Raw genomic sequence first — 17,646 nt, 5'->3', positions numbered from 1 at the left:
CAAGGAACTTCCCATCAATAGTTTTCCAATGTGGAGAGTCTGCTGGATGTCTTAGCATCCCATCTACTTTCCTTTTATCTGCATGCCACCTTAAATGTTGTGCATCTTTATTAATGGCAAGGAGCGTTTGAATGTTGGCACTATAGGCAAGTACCACATCACTTTTGTTGGAGCACTTTTTCTCATCCTTCAAAGTGTTGTTCCCCTCTCGCTTGTATCGGGATGCTCCAAATTTAGGACAGTTGAGTAAATATTCACACTCATTTCGAAACAACATATAATCATTAAGACAAACATGTATCCTATTTACATCCATACCCATAGAATATAATATCTTCTTCGCCTCGTACGTGGAACTGAGAAGCTCATTATCATGTGGTAGTATTTCACCTAGAAATTTTAACAATTCTATGAAACTCTCGTCTGTCCACCCGTTCTTTACCTTTAAATTGCACAATTTCAATATCGTTGACAACTTCATTAACTCCTTTTTACAACCTGAATATAGAGGTTTTCTTTCATATTAATCAAGGTGTCAAGAATGTCTAGTCGATTCATCAAATGGTCTTCCACATCTTGTATCAGTTCATTTATCCTATCAATATCTTTGTCATCATCCTCATCAAATAGTTATGTTAATTTGTAGAATATCATTCGAAAAATAAAATGTTTATAATATTTTAAACTATATTTTACTTACAAATAGTATATGGATTCCAAAGAATCCAATGAAAGTGTGGACTCCATAGAACTTAACTCTGTATTAATTTACTTAAGCAACGTATCATAAATATTTAAACCAAACATATTTGTTTTATCACTTAATAAAACACATGATAGTAGAAATAACCATTCATAATTAAACAAAAAAATATAATAATATTAAAAAATAAAATAAAATAAATAGTATGTTTGAGTTATATTAATTAATTAATTATAAATAATTATATATAATAATTAATTAATATCTTAATTTAGTTAAAAAATGTCTCACAAATATTTAAGGGTGAACGCCCGGTATAACCTTTTCTACTCAAATATTGTCTATAATGACCACGGACGGATTAGATGTCTGAAATAATCAGTGGCGCACGCATGTGACAAATGCGTGTACCGTATACACATACATGAGATGCGGAAAGCTGCACCAATCACTTGTCCTCCTCACTTAATCCCCAGTCTCCACATGCTGAATCTCTACAAAAGCTCAATAGAGTGCACGCATGTGTAGTATACGACTCCCCTCTTGGTTTCGATTTTCATTTTATTCCACCCAGTATACGCATTTGGCACATGCGAAGTGCGGATACGCATACAGTGAATATATGTGATATTCTAGGGCGAAAGCACATGAACGTTAGTGAGAATGGTGTTGCCTTTAAAACAGTGTCTCTTTTCCTGTGTTCGTTTCAATAGCTGATGTTTTGATTTTGAATTAAAAGTAGGGTGACTACACACATTCACCAAATGCGAAACTGTTTGGGTAAAAAAGAAACCTAACCCAATAACTATTATTTTGGACAACGTATATATAAAATACTGTTATTTTGGGCATTTTCTCAATATTTAACCAAACATATTTGTTCTATCACTTAATAAACACATAATATTAGAAATAACAATTCAAACCATAGTTTACTTTAATACGTAAAACAAAAACATATTATTGAAATCATAATAACAATAATAATAAGTAAAAAGTAAAATAAAATATATAGTATGTTTGAGTGGTGAATAATGCCTAATCAGCAAAGCAAAAAGGTGGAATATTGCCTTTTAAGTAATAGAGAAAAAGTCGCTTGAATCAGACCCCATTTTGATTCCAAAACAGGCGCACCCAGTTCCCGATGTCAATGTCAATACCTCTGCACTCCTATATATATACGGACTCTGTATCTCTACATTCACACCACCCGAATCTTTTAACAGAATCATTTTTTAATTCCCTCCTTTTCTCTTCTTATTATTACTTGTACCTAATTATTTGCAAGGGTTTAAGACTTTAATCTCGGCCTAGTAATAAATTCCCAAGATTTTGTGGTTTTCTATCTGGGTTTTGATTGTTTTGAAGTGGGCTGGTTTTAGTTTTTGGTATAGTAATCTGCATGTATGTGATTGTGATTGTGGATTGATATGGCGAATCCGTATAATGAACCGGGTCGACCCGTTAATGGGAATTCTCGCCAGCAGGAGAGTACTCCAGTGTTGCAGCATAGTTCTGGAATTTCTATGGAGTGGACTCCTGAAGAACAGGCCATTTTAGAGGACAATCTTGCAAGGTAACTTGTGCATTTTTTGTTTTAGGCCTGGGAAATTTCTGCTCATATTTATAACAACTTTAAGATTTCATGGGTATTTTTGTTTATGCGTGTTATAAGAATGTTGTCAATTTCATGATTTCTTTAGCAAGTTTGTATGGAACTTACAACTACTTATGCATTTATTTTCTTTATGTGATAGACAGGATAAAAACTTGGACCCATTGTAATGTTTGTGTAGTAAACAAATTCCAAATTTATGGTGACAGACGAACCCTTGCCCAATCAAGAAAATGTTTTAGTAAGTCGGTGATTGTATAGACATCCATATTCAACTATTTCTGATGTAAAATCACAGTCAAGACACCCAAAAGTTCTCCTGTCATTATAGTGGTTCCTTCTGATTATATCCCTGACCTTTGTTGTATCATGAAATAATCCACAAGTGGATATAACAATCAGATTATAACAATAACAATCAGACTTGGATATTTCTACCATAAGTAGATATGATTTTCTAGTTGGTATATGATATGTTATGTAATGCAGGACAACTTGTAGAATGTGGTATATAAGTAAAGATAATACGAAAGATAGAACACGGTTGAATGAACCAGAGGAGGCCTAGTGCCCCAAGGGATTACCAACCGCAAATAGGTTATGGATCGCAACCCAAACAAAAGAGAGCCAATTTAATAATCAATAATATCTCAATAATAGCATAGAAAAATGTTCTTCACTTCTGTTCCATGTCTTTCCTACCTTGTTGGAGAAAACTCTACCAGATATAGATAACCATAAAAGACTGAACTAGAACGAAGAAGAAATTTTTGCTCCTTAAAGAATGGATTCACTCAGAAAACTGGCTAGCAAGTGAAGGAGGTACGATTGAGTATTCTGGATTGATAAACTCGATATGATCAAACTAAATAAAATCACCATCCACTTGATGTTGTTCAACATTTAGGGACGAGACTGGTTGTGGCTTGGTTTCTTTTACTTGAACCTCACTATGACGAAGGTGGAGTATTTCTATTGATCGGTCATGTTATATAGGCCCGAGTTAGGACATCCTATTGCTTCGATTTGAAATTATCCGTACAATGCCTTTAAAATAGATATCCAATCTATCAAAAAGATGGACACAATCAAACCCATTTCTCGATTCAATAGAAGCCAAAAAAGGTGAATGGGTTCCAAATAATGAGAGATGTAAATAGCAGGTCCATGGCCTCCATATCCTTAACTTCTTTAAGTTCCTCCATCGGATCTTCCATATTTGTATCTTCAACATGCTCAATTTCTGTTGCAATTCATCCTCTTTGACTATTTTTGCATTTTCCAAATCTACAGAATTTTGAACTTTGGATGTAAGAGTCTCTATAGTCCTTGCTAGTCTCTGTTCATTATCACGTCTCAAACTTTATTTCATCAACTCAGTTTTGTACTTCTTTTCCAACCTTTCAAGTACATAAAGTGCTTTATCAATCTCTCGAAATGTAAGATCATATTCATGTAATCCACATTCATGATGATGAACATAAACTTCGCATTGTAAAAATCACATTAAAATCAGGACAGGATATTGTCAATTGCAGACTTTAGCGTTTAGACATGTTTAAATGCATGAAACAACTGAAACTGGCTAGTTATAGAGGCTGAAATGTCGAAACCCAGAAGCTACAGGGCCTAAACGGCAAACAAATTCTAAAGGTAAGGGACTGCTCTGTATATGAACTTTCAGGGACTTTTTTGTACTTTCTGGTAATATTCGGGTATTGGATTGTAATTTGTGGTAACTTTAGTGATTGGATTGTAATTTGTGGTAACTTTAGTGATTGGTTTGTAATATGTGGAAGTTTCAGGTCCTGGAATTTGATTTTTTTTTTTTAAACTTCAGGGACTGAGTTATAGTTTCAGAAATTCCATAAATAGTTTGCCATTTTCAGAAACTTTAAAGTACCTTAATTTACTTTATCTGAGTATAAAAATAAAATAAAAAATTAGGGGTACCACTTTTTTTACCACAGCAGCCTCTTTATATTTTTCTTTGTCTCCTTTCTTCTCTAACCTCTTTCTAATATGTTCTTCATCTGATTCTTTAAGCTGCTGTGAACACCAACTCCAGGTTGTTAACAGTAACTTCCAGACAGTGAACAGTATGAACAGTAATCCAAGATTCCCAACAATTAAGGATTGATGGTGAAACTTAAGCTCTAATACTATCTGATGCACGACCACTTGTAGAATTTGTTATATATGATTAAAAAAAATACGAAAGATAGAACATGGGTGGATGAATTGCAGAACACCCACTACCTCGAGCATAGATGTAAAAGCTTTAGATTACAAACTATACAAAAGAGACCCAGTTCAATATCTCAATACTGAAGTCTGAAATGATATATCCTTACAAAAAAAAAGTCTGGAATGATATATGATATATGGAAATTATATCATTGTAGAGCGAATAAAGTACCTCATGGACTAAGGCAAATGAAGTGCTTAATTATTAAACTCCTAACCCCACATACAAAGTGGATAGATAATTTCTCTTTTATCTCTACATTAAATTCATATACACTTGTTAATAGCATATAAAAATATTCTTCACTTTCGTTTCCCATCATTATGTGGCAATTGTCTATATGGTCGGTTCATGTTTTATAAGTGTTTTTTCGTCTTCGTCTGATATGTTGCAAGAATAATGTCTTCTGGTAATCAGCAAATAAAATGAGCTTGTCCTAGTTGACCAATTTGAGCCATGTTTATACATGTATTGTGTTTTTCTTCTTTGTTCTCATTTGTTTCCTGCATTCCTATTACAACTGTAGAAATGCATTAGTCTCATTTCCAGGGACTGGCTTCTAATCTCGGCCCTCGTTTATATCTTGGTTGAAATGGAATTTTAAGATGGTCAGATTCGTTTTTAGGTCCAGGGTTCTAGGGGTTTGTAATTTGATGCCAAAGTGCATCAGAATTTTATGTGGAATCTACATGTCAAAAGTGTGATATTTGTCATTTATGGTTAAAAAAGGGAGTGCAAGTTGTATGTAGCACAGTCATTCAAGAAGGCAAATCTTCTAGAATCAAAGGATCCTCTTTTGCATTATAGCCAAAAAAATAAGTTGACGACCGATTTGGCCAAGAACACGACAACTTGACAACCCTTGGGTCCCTCAAAAGTCATTTATGGAGTATACTTATATGAATTGCTTTCAATATTTGTGAGAGAGAACAGGAAATTTTTTGTATTTACTTAACAAGCTAGCTAAAGATAATTTTTCCTCACTTATTTTATATTAAGAAAGGAAATCACTTGTTCTGATTATTAGTTCGCATGCCTACATAGTTTAGATAATTTAGTTTTTCAATTTGTCCTGCAGATATGGTTCTGAAACGAATATAGTCCGTTATGCGAAGATAGCTGTGTTGTTACATAACAAGACAGTTCGAGATGTGGCATTGCGCTGTAGATGGATGAATGTAAGTTCTCAAAAGTTCATGTCGTGTTCTTATCTATTAAATTAAATCAAGCATATTTGTATACGTATGTTATGTGTCACTTGTTCAAGTAATTATAGAAATATATGGCTTATGCAGTTAAGTATTGTATGAAATTGAGATGTTGGCAAAAATTTTGGTTGGGTCTGAATTTTAGTTGTTAATATTATTAAAGAAAGATTTATGGTTGAAAAATATCAGACAGACTCTTGCCTGTAGATAATTATTCAATCCATTATATGTTTGATGTATGGATTACTGATTAGGAAAATATTAAGCGAATATCCGAGCTATGTAAAGTATTAATATAATATCCCAGGCTGGATCCAGACCCAACGTTAATTTACTTGTTTAACCAAATTAACTTTTTGCTTTGGAAACAAATTTTAAGTTCCCTCAATGATTCAAATGGAGCACAGAACAGTGTTCTTTTGCAGAAGTTCATGTTAAGTTTGTCTGGATAGCAGGGGAAGAAGAAGCCTGGTTATCAGTCAATTTTAATTGTGTATAGAATGATATAAGAAGTATGCATGGATCTTAAGCCTATTTCTCACGCATGTATAAATAATGCTCAATGCTCAATTTACTTACCCAATACTAATAATTGGGTGACTCATCTTAGCTCTTCCACAAGCATAGTTTGTAGGATCTCCTTAAGTAGTAGCCTCGATATCTTACAGCAAACAAATCCATCTTCTCTGTTATAATAAAATGAGATAGTGCCGTTAGAATTTACTGAGCTCTCAATGCTGCAAAAATTACTTGATGGCTAAATACACACTTTCTCTGTAGTTATGCTTCCTGGCTTTCTTTATATAAGCAAATGTAGTTTTTCTTATCAGCTCCATGTTACTTATTTATGGTCATTCGAAAGAATTGACCGTGGTTTAATCTGATAAATCAATGTGTCCTTGATCATTATTACCATATACCCTATGATGACGACCATGTAGATTTTCCTGACTAATTTTGCTTGTGTTCAGAAAAAGGAAAATAGCAAAAGAAGAAAAGAGGATCAAAGTCTTTCAAAAAAAAACAAGGATAGAAAGGTAAGGTTACTTCTTCATTTACCTTGAATACCTCCCAACTTCAGATAGGCATAATGTTACACTTGTTGGCTTGTGTTCAAAAAAATCTGTATTATTTAGTTAATACTGTGATTGTTTTCAGTGGTTGAATGATTGTGCAATGTTCTAGTACTAAAACTGTATCGTTGCAGCATGGAGACAAATAGGTTAAGTTTACTATTTGTTCATTTTCAATTTCTATACATGAGTACAAACGCGCAGAGAGTTCATGTAGGAGGGTGGCATTTTAAAAATCTCTGAGTTGGCTAGTTGCTATAGTTATCTTTTTCTGTCTCTTCCTTTCGCTCTTGTCAATATACCCTGTTTTGTTGATAACCTTTTTAATTGCTGCAAGTCTTTCATCTCATTAGTCATAATAAGAGTTCGCTAGGCTTATCTCTATTTACCTTGGTAAATTTTAAAATGAAATCAAGTGAAGTAGATTTCTGTAATCAACTATAGATTTTGTAAATCTTTTGGTTTGATATACGAATACCTCCTCATTGTATTTTCAATTGCTACCCAGAGGTGTTGAGAAATTACCTTCATAACATGACCATTTCCGCATCTCCTTAAGCTGAAACTCTGTTCCACTCTCAGGAAATAGTTTAGTGAACTATCAGCTGTTAAAGTTTGCTAATTAGCGTTTATCTTTTTTACAAAGAAAAAAGAAAGTAAAAGTTTTTCCTGGGCAAGGCATCTTTTGGCATATGAACTTTGTCTATATTCTCAGTTTGGTCGCAACTCACAAGAACAATCCTGTACTTGACATTTGTTAAAATGGTTATCCGAATTGCCAATTAAGGTAAAAAAAAATTTAATATTAAAATTTGATATCTTTTCGGAAAAGAAGCTGCATGTTCATATTCCTCTCTGAAAGACACAAAATATGTTGACGAATTACTCAAATCTTAATTAGGGTTTGGTAACATGTTCTAATTTTTATGTAAATATTCAAACTTTCTGGCTACAAATCTGCCGGAAAGATGAAGGTAACATGTGTCACATGTTAACGCCATGTTAAATTCTGTTAAATTGTTTGACCGTTCTGTCAAATGTAAGTTCATGTTATGGAAGTCAAGCTTAAGATTTATTTTTGAATTAAAAGTTTATAGAGCAAATCAAAAAATTGCAATAAATTCATATGCCGGAAGATACCTTCTTCTTTTACTCTAGGTTTATGTTAAAAGCTGTAGATTCTGAACATTTTAGGTTACTGTCTTTGTGCTACTCTTCCCACTTTTACATATTCATGATTGCAGTAAGTATATCGTACATATTAATAAAACAAAGGACAGCGTACATCAGCATTGCTGACTTGTCAAGCTCTTCTTTAACTGCTGACATGCTCAATGGTGATATGGTATGCTATCATTCAGTTGCTGACATCATCTTCCACCATCTACCACTTTACTACAGCTCTCTTTTACTCTTCAAATATGACCTTCACTAATTCTCTCATCCTAATTTCCGATCTTTAATTACAACCTCCACGAATCCTGTATCATCTCCAATTCTTACTAAAAAAAAAATCTCTTTTCAATATTATTCATCCTTATTTTCATTTTTTTTTTCTGTCATCAATATTTTTTTTGCCATATGTAATAACTAATAAATACTTGTGATCAAGAATAATAATGATATGTGTAATACTTTTTTTAATTTTAGGATAATTTTTTCTACTGTACCACGTAATTACATATTATATATATTAATGAAACATTGAATTTCTTGTTTTGCAAATATCTAATTATATATAAACATATGATTTCATATAATGTTAAGTATCCAACAGTAGGTGTGTGTATTGGTTTGGGAGATGGGATGGTTGGAGAGTCAGAGCAGTGACATGACGCCACTGGTGAGAAGTCCGGCCGATCGTGATGGTCTGTTGGTTGTGCAAGTATATATATATATATATATGTGTGTGTGTGTGTGTGTGTGTATACGTTATGTATGTATGTATGGGTCAGTTATATGTTTAAGGAAATTGAAGAAAAAGGAGGTGTCGTGTGTGGGAGACGACCCTGCGACTCTGCGAGGTGAACGAGGTAGAGAGCCACAGGGTAGAAAGAAGAGATGGTCACGAGAAAGGGCGGAACGAGGAAGAAAGAAGGGAAGATGGCTGTGATGGTTTGTGTGAGACGACTGGTGACGCCCTTGGAGGTCCGACAAGTGGTGGGGTTGGTTGGTTGTATATGTATATCATGTGTATATATTGTATGTGTTGGTTATTTAATTTAAAAATAAACAAGGGGAAATGAGGAAACAATGAAGCAAGGATGGCTGTGGTTCCTAACTTATTTATTATAGCAATTTTATATTTATTGCCTTATTATCATACTTTCCATGCATAAAATTATACATAGTTTTTTAATATATAATATAATGGGTCATGTTCCTCTTAGATTCCTTAGCCTAAGAACTCTTAGAACCTTTAGCTTTATTCCTAGTTTTAATTAGGGTTCTACAACAGAACTACACATACAAAAAATGTCGTGTTTATGTATTATATTCTGATATTACTTTTGAACACATACAGTGATACAAAAAACATGTATATAGATTTGGATCTTAAAAATCTATTTAAAATTTAAGGTTCTGCGGCAGAACTTTAGAGGTTCTAAGCTTCTATTTTAAGGATGGGTTCTCTCTTGAGCGCGACCCTTAATATATATACTATACTTTACTATATTTAATATATATACGATGATTTACTATATATAATCTTACGAGCTGCATATATTATGATTGTTATTTTAATAGCAAAACTCAGATTTAATCATATATCACTCACTATTTTGTCATCCGCTAAGATGGGGTCTTTCAGTTTGGTTTGGTTTATATTTATGATAGATTCAAAATTATTTATAAAAATTGGCAAAAGTTCAAAGGAGACCACATTTTAGTTGGAGTCTCGGAGTCCATTCTTATCGTTTGATAAAATCTAAAACAATGATTTAAATTTTAAACCTATTTTGTTCTTCTAATCTTTTAAACATCTGGCATGTGAAATATTATGTTCAACAATGTAATCAACAGGTAAAATAATAAATAATGTAGATAGTAGAACATAATGTTCTGCAATGTTGTCTAAAACCAGGACAGTGTTCCTTAGAATTGATACATGTTAATGATTAAGTAATTAAAAATTACCTGTAAATTGTATATTGCATAAGAGATTAATTTAAATAACTCATTATCTGTAATTGAATTAAAAGATTGTAATATGGTCTCTGAGTCTCCAACTTATTGTTGTTACTCATAGAACCCAAATATTAAAAGAAAGATTTTTATTAAGATGAATATAGTATAACTGGGCATCCTCCCCAAACTAATCTAGTAATTTAATAATAACTGAATGTATTATACTTTGGATTCATGCACACAATATGCTTCAAAAGTTTTTAAGGTGAGAAATTAACTCAACCTGCAAACACGAAGTATTTTAGTTATGTATATACAATACAATGCCTCATCCTCATGGAGCATATATTTTTCATTTACGAAAAATGTACCCATAAGTTTGCCATGCTGTCCCATACAATGAAACTTAATTCTAGTATATCAAGTAAATCTTGCTGATGGTGCAATGTCTGAAGTTTATACCATTGGCAAAAGTATAATTGTCACGCTTAAGCTCAAATGCTTGAGCTCATTATTATTATTATTGTTGTACTAGACATTTTGTTCAGCCGGCTTCATTTCTTTCTGATGTCTTGAATACCTCTAACATAATTGAAAGAGAATAACTTAATATTATATACTAAGCAGCACAAAACATGCCATCCATAGGGTAGCCAGTGTTGCATGAGGAATTGTGGTTCTAGGATATGCTATAAAGGAGATTAGATTACCTCCAATATTTCTACTAGTGCTTTCTGTTTCAAGTTATAGAAGACTTATATATCAGTCAGTAGCATAAATTAGATTTTATATGCTAAATATTTCCATCAAATATTGTATCTGTTTTCTTTTCTCAGGAAAAAGTGGCTGATCCTTCATCAAGGCCATCCCTGTTAGCAGGTAAATGAGTTTTTCTGTTGAGCAATATTTGATCGCTTAAATATTAATGGCAGCTGGTTGTATGGTCGGCCTATTTCTTATACCCACTTCCATATTGCCTCTTTACTCCCACCATCTCCATCACTGAACATGTAGGTATCACACTGTCACAGATTAGTGTTTCTCTAAACTCGAAATAGTGTATAAACACTCTTGATGACTATAACCATAATATTACCGAGTTTAACGATTATACTTAGAAGACTAAAGAAATGTATATTAGAACTTTAGTGGAGCAAATTCCTTCAGTAGCAGGCCTCCATTTCTTTTAGAACTGTAGCCTATAAAATATGTTGCTTATCTGTTGCTAATAAGCTCATAAATCTGTTAAATATATTACACTGTATATTTCACAAACCACTGCAAGTAATTCTTCACTGTAATTGCAGACAAATAATCTAAATATGGAATCATTACAAACATCTGTGATCTATGGTTATGATTCTGTACTGTTATCGGTAATTAGAAAATCTCGGTCCACAGGTGGTCCTACTGGAAAGCTTCTTTGGCAAAATGGTCAAGTGTTGGAGCAGATTTCTGCAAATTTCAGATCTTATCAGGTGAGATATATATGTTTTTGTTTCTATATCTTGGCTCTTAATAAGCTGAAAATTTGAAGTCTACCTTTCATTAGCAATTCCTCTAGCCTGGACACTGAAACTTTAACGTTTTAATGGTTCAGTGTAGTGAATGAATGAACTATGACAAAAATTATTCTCATTGTCTGGAATTTTTATTCTTTGATATAGTTAATGGACTATTCTCTATAGTTCTAGTATGTGTTTTCATTCATTCTGATAGGCTAGGTTAATCTTTCTCTTGCTCTTTCTTCAGATGCACGAGAACATAGGGCTGTTTTGCCAAGCCCGAGACAACATTCACCAAATCTTGAACAAGTATGTTTGCCTCATTTCTCATGTCCTAATTTACCATTTAATATTTTAGTTGCTGCTGCATATACAAATGACTAATTCACTTACCTAGGCTCCCTTTCATTTATAACCAGTATGTAAAACCACTTTTCAAAAACAACCAGTTTTTTTTCGAGTTTTCAAAACTAACCAGTTTAATTGTTTCGAATTTGGGCGACCCAAACTAGAATTTTGGAGAAGTGAGGGACGCCTTTGCCGAGGGCGACCCCAACAGCCCCAGAGGTCGCCGCTGCCGAGGGCGACCCATACCGTGACAACTTTCCTTCACTTTTTCCCATCCTCTTGTTTTGTGTTCTCCTGTTTTTTGTTTTTTGTTCCTCCTGTTTTGATGTGAGAGTTCTTTATATATTCAAAATTTAGCATGCAGGTTTTAAGTTCAAATTTATAAAACACCCAAAACACCTAAAAATTAATAACTTATTGAAAAAATATCATAATTTAAAGAGTGATTAACACTTTGCATCCTTTATGTTTAGGCGCTTTTTTGATTTGATCTCAAACAATTTTCTTTGACAGTATTTGAATATATTATATGTTATTCGAAATAATAACATATAATATTCAAATTTTTATATCGGTTTAATATATTAATTTGAATATTATATTTAGTAGTAAAAATTAATATATTAAACCGATATTCAAATTTGAATATTCGAAATAATAACATATAATATTCAAACAATTAGTATTTGAAATAATAACATATTATATTCGAATTAATATATAAATATAAAATTCGAATTAATATATAAAATATATATAAATAAATTGAAAGAAAAACATAGAATATATCCTAATTAAAATATAAATATAATATTGTAATTACAATATTAAAAAATATAAATATAATATTTGAATTAAAATATTAAAAAATAAAAATATATTGAAATAAACCACTTTTAATATATTCAAATTAATATATAAATATAATATTCAAATTAATATATAATATAATTATTGAATTAATATGAAAATATAATATAGAAATTAATTTGTAAGTATCTAATTACAATTTTTTTAATTAGATACTTACTAAAACTTGAATTAAATAAATAAATATATATATAATTAATTACTTTTTAAATTATACTTCAATATGAGCTTCAATGTTAGATTTAAAATATTAAATTAAAAACTAAATTTGAAAAAAAAATTAATGTTCGGAATTAATAAAATTTAAACTGTAAACTAATCAAATAATTCGGAATTAAAAATTCTGAAAATGAAAAACTAACTTTTGGAATACAAAATTATTTAATACTCGATTTACATTTGAAAGATAAATATAAATAAAATATAAAATATAAGAAGATATTATTTCGAAAATAATGTATTGAGATATTATATTCGTACGAAACAAAATAAAATACAATTAAAAAATATATTTGCATGGGTTAAGGCCATAACTTCTCATGCATGAATACAAATACAATACGTCTCCTCAAGGAATTAAAAATACGAAGTGTCATACATGAAAAACACCTCAATCAACAGCTTCTTCATTTGTCTGTTGTCTTGCGGCTAGGGTTTGTTTATACAGCTGAGGACGCCGTTTGAAGAGGCGACCCCTATGGGGGATTTTTCAGGTTTGGGTCGCCGTTTGGAGGGGCGTCCCGTACTGGAAAATTTGTCCTGCTTGGGTCGCCCGTTTTTAAAATAATTAGACTGGTTAGTTTTGAAAGCTCGAAAAAAAACTGGTTGTTTTTGAAAAGTGGTTGAACGTACTGGTTAGTTTTGAAAGGGAGCCCACTTACCTATCAACATAATAAAGGTGCGTCTTCCCAAAGTTCCCCTTTTTCTTTTGTGTAGTATGGTAAAGCCACCCTTGATGTTAGCTCTATTTTATTAGTATGATTATATTTAACTTTAGGCATCCAGGAGTTGCAAAGTCTTTTTTGTTTTAACTGATAAGCAACTCATGATGTTTCCTACTGAAAAACTTATACAAGCCCTTATTTCCTGTATGGCTTATGTGCCCGTATTTACAGTATTGCTTATTTGCTAAACGCACCCATAATATGCTCTATAAAGTAGAATACACACTAGAGAGGCAGTTAGTGCCTATTACCTATAAAGAGAAGTATACAACTACAACATCATAACCCACAGAGCAGAGTAAATGTACTTCACCACATAAAAGGGAACTTAAAGACTCAATCAATGGTTTTCTATATAATTAAGTGGGGCATATTTTATTATATATATTAATCAAATCGTGTGTTATAAATTTCATGATGTATACATATTTAATTTATCTAAATGCACTCTTTCTTTATAAAAACTGTACTAATATTTCATAAACAATACTAAATATTGTACATGTACATCATTGGTAATACGTTCTTACAACTCTGTTTCACTATTATCTGTTGTATCCTAAATAGTAAAATAGATAATAATTGATGTAACATTACCATATTAGTAATTAAAAAAAGCAGCAAAGTGTTCTTGATAAGTCATTAAACACAAGAGACATTAGCAAAATACTTGAACTAATGAACTTATTGGTTTTCTGCATGTAAGTAGCACCAAATGTGTTGCTTCATTTTTAATATGACATGATCATAAGTAAATGAACAAGCTTCCAATAGCTGATATATTTTTGTCAGGAAACTCTTGTTCTTACCATAATTTATAGTATTAATAGCAAGGGAGGGTTGTTTAGTAAATAGTACTTTACTATATGACTTTATTCTATCTTGTGTTATTAAAGGCAAATAACGCAGCGAAGTGTAAGGGGTCTCTTGTAGCTTAAGCACGAAGCACGCAATTTTGTTAACCTAGCGCTGTATAATTTAATACATATCAAAATTATTACTGTTAATGCTAATTACTAACCTATGTTACTCGGACTTGGGTACGGAGTGTTAGACACTACACATATCTGAGCGTCGGACTTGGAAATTTTGCGAATTGGGGACACGACGACCCTATCATTTGGACACGGTTGTAAGCGCCTTAAACACTCTGTTTTAAGCACCTTCCATGTTAAGTGCGAGGACATGATATACATCATTGAGTGACTTGACCAGCGTTTGAATCCGTGGTCTTTACTTCCCTTATATGCACATAAGCGTCTTCTGTACTTTAGTCCCATTCTTGCTTCTTTCATTCCTTCTCAAGTATTTCTTTTGAATTGTAAGTTTGGCTCATATTTGATTTTTAAATTTGTTCAAACTGTCCACATTTTAGTCAAAGGATCCGACACGAAATAAGTGTCATGTCCGAGCGTCCAAGTATTCGACACAATTAGGGCAAAGTAAAAAAGAAGAGTCAGAGTAACTTAGTTACTAACTATGAACTCAAAAGAAAATACGAGGCCTGTGTTTCATAGTAAATTAGTATTATAATAAATTAAGAACTGGAAAAATTTTATTGTGCATCATCATCTGTGTCAAAATAAGTGTTCTTCGCAAATTCTATCTCCTGATCCTCATACTGAACATCCTCATCCTCAATTACATCAATTAGCTGTCTTCTAGCCGTTGGGAAGTCTGTCCTTTTTTTAGGATGGTTAAGGTCGCTAGGTTTTAGTTTGTATAAGACAAAAAATCTAGTGCATAGATTTTTACTGGGCTTTAAAACAAGCCCAATAAAATAAAATATTATCTCAACTTATTAAATCATGTCCTGATCTATAAAGTCTGTCATGATCTTTTAATATTTAAATTTTGTAAAGCTTGAAATTGTTCGCATCTTTTATAGGGAAGTAGTCCTTTTAGTTTTTCGAATTATTTCTTTTTTGTTTAATATAATGCAGGACTGCTAATATTTGTATAATCTTGTCATTTTGTTATCTAAATAGTATAGTATTTAAACTTAATAAGAAATAAATACAATGTACAATAATTGGTATTTTTTTTAATATTTTGTGGAATCAAACTCTATATATAACTATTTTGAGGATAAATTTGGTTTTTGGATTGTATATATTTATAGGAAAAAAATTTGCCAGTGGGCTAAACAGTACAGGACTCAGTATATTCTCGAACCTATTGGGCTCAAAAAAGCAATCAATTTAAAGGTGAAAAAGGATTTTGAATAGCACTTCGAAATTTTAGGCATAATTGAAAACTCTTGTTGGCTTTAGCAGGCCCTGGTTTAGTTCTAACTTCTACGCAATTAACTTGGCAACCCAAAGATTTAAATACCTATCTCTATCTGTAACATGCGTGTATATTAGTCATTTAGTAGTAATTAGGAATTCATAAATTGGCTTTGAAATACAACCATTGGTTCACTGATATATAATTTGTTCACCATAACTCGATAGGAACAGGGCCTTCTAGTCTCTAGGTTTTGGAACTGTAAATTTTCTAATCAGATTTACAATATTTCTGTTGATAGAATAATTTTATATTTCAAGCCGTGACAAGTCCTAGTATAATCAAGAACTAAATTTAGAAGGCTTCTTGTTTAAGCTTTGGATAGAAAACCAAAAGGTGTTTTAGGTGAGATGTTTAAGATTACTTCTGTATAATAAAAAGATCAAAGTAATATTTTCGAGAGTTAAAGGGTATATGTATGTATAGGCCTCTACCCAATATGATTTGAAATAGAACGCAGTTAGTTTTTAATTCTTACTGCAGGTCTGTATATCTGTTCCAACATATATAAAACAGGAGTCAGTTTATTTTTATTTATTAACTTGCAGCCTGTGTGATACCCAAGACGTAATGAAGCAGATGCCGCCTCTTCCAGAGGAATTGAATGAAGAGCTAGCTAACCTAGTTCTTCCTCGGAGAACCTTTAACATGGAAACCATGACTCATAATCATAACGGCATGTTGTAAAGTATCTAGGCATTCCCTTCAACTGGTATATTGTTGCTGGATCTTTCATCTTCATCATACTTCAGGAGCTTCCACAATGAAACCTCCACATGTCAATTTAGTTTCTACATCACAATTGTTATATGTCAGCCTGGTGGATATCTTGAAACGGATTTTAAAGGGTGTGGGGTTAGTTTGGTTAGTTTTCTTTTATTACTTTTGAGTATTTTGGTATTGAAATAATGTACAGTAATTTTAGTAATTTTAGTAATTGCAGGAAAGTAAGATGCTAACAGCAACAATCATTATAGGCCATTCAGCCTTTTATATTAGTTTGCAAGATTATAAATGATTCTTGGGTAATGTCAAATATTCTTGATTACGATCATGGTTATCACAAGGACAACTAGTCGACGGGAAGGCATGGTTATCAAGAAGACAACTAGTCGACCTGAAGGGACGCTGAGTTTCTTCAAACCAGGATAACCATGATTATGCTGTACCAGCGTTGATCCAATCAGTTACAACACAAGTAGATGGAGATGAGCATAATATATTTGCTTGTATTTTATTATCAAATATGTTTTTATATGGTTGGACATGATTGGTATTTGGATGCTATTATGCTGTAGTTATGCTTGATTTGAACTTATTTTTCTATTACTTTTAATTAAAATTATAGAACTTATATGTGATACTATATTTATATTAAATCTAGTACATATATGTATTATAAAAGACTTGTCAAGTTTTTATGACTAGTCGGGTGACTTGTCGAAGAGTCTTCTTGAAGGTACTCAGCTGCGAGTCTCGACTTGGTCCCTTAATAACCATGATTAAGATAATGAGTATTTATTATCTATCAAGTATTGAAGAGAATGTCAGACTCTTATCCATTCTGTTGTATTTGCATATTATCCATATTTGTATTTGTATGTGAACTTGTCAAGAATTCTGTTGCCAAAAAAGAATACTCTTGTTGGCATTAGCAGGGCCTGGCCAACATGATTCTATGAACTATCTAATGTGGAAGATCCAGTTCATGCAA

The 17,646-nt window shown here is 32.1% G+C and overlaps 1 protein-coding gene across 1 annotated transcript; it reads left to right on the top strand.

Moving 5' to 3' along the window:
* Positions 1-1,887: 1,887 nt before the first annotated feature.
* On the top strand, positions 1,888-17,293 carry LOC108197605 (uncharacterized). The gene is made up of 7 exons (XM_017365268.2): positions 1,888-2,279; positions 5,645-5,744; positions 6,746-6,811; positions 10,813-10,855; positions 11,378-11,454; positions 11,729-11,790; positions 16,481-17,293. The coding sequence occupies exons 1-7, from the start codon at positions 2,134-2,136 to the stop codon at positions 16,617-16,619; spliced, it is 633 nt and encodes a 210-aa protein (XP_017220757.1). The 5' UTR covers positions 1,888-2,133; the 3' UTR covers positions 16,620-17,293.
* The last annotated feature ends 353 nt before the right edge of the window (positions 17,294-17,646 follow it).

Source organism: Daucus carota, chromosome 8 (genome assembly GCF_001625215.2).
Source record: "Daucus carota subsp. sativus chromosome 8, DH1 v3.0, whole genome shotgun sequence".
NCBI lineage: Eukaryota > Viridiplantae > Streptophyta > Magnoliopsida > Apiales > Apiaceae > Daucus > Daucus carota.
Note: the sequence above shows the minus strand (reverse complement) of the source record. Positions and strands in the feature narration are given on the sequence as shown.

Bases quoted from the DNA above. Each gene is read 5' to 3' on its own strand.
- LOC108197605 (XM_017365268.2), top strand. From the start codon at position 2,134: ATGGCGAATCCGTATAATGAACCGGGTCGACCCGTTAATGGGAATTCT. The intron at 5,745-6,745 runs GTAAGTTCTCAA...GCTTGTGTTCAG, and splicing joins TGCGCTGTAGATGGATGAAT to AAAAAGGAAAATAGCAAAAG. The intron at 10,856-11,377 runs GTAAATGAGTTT...CTCGGTCCACAG, and splicing joins AAGGCCATCCCTGTTAGCAG to GTGGTCCTACTGGAAAGCTT.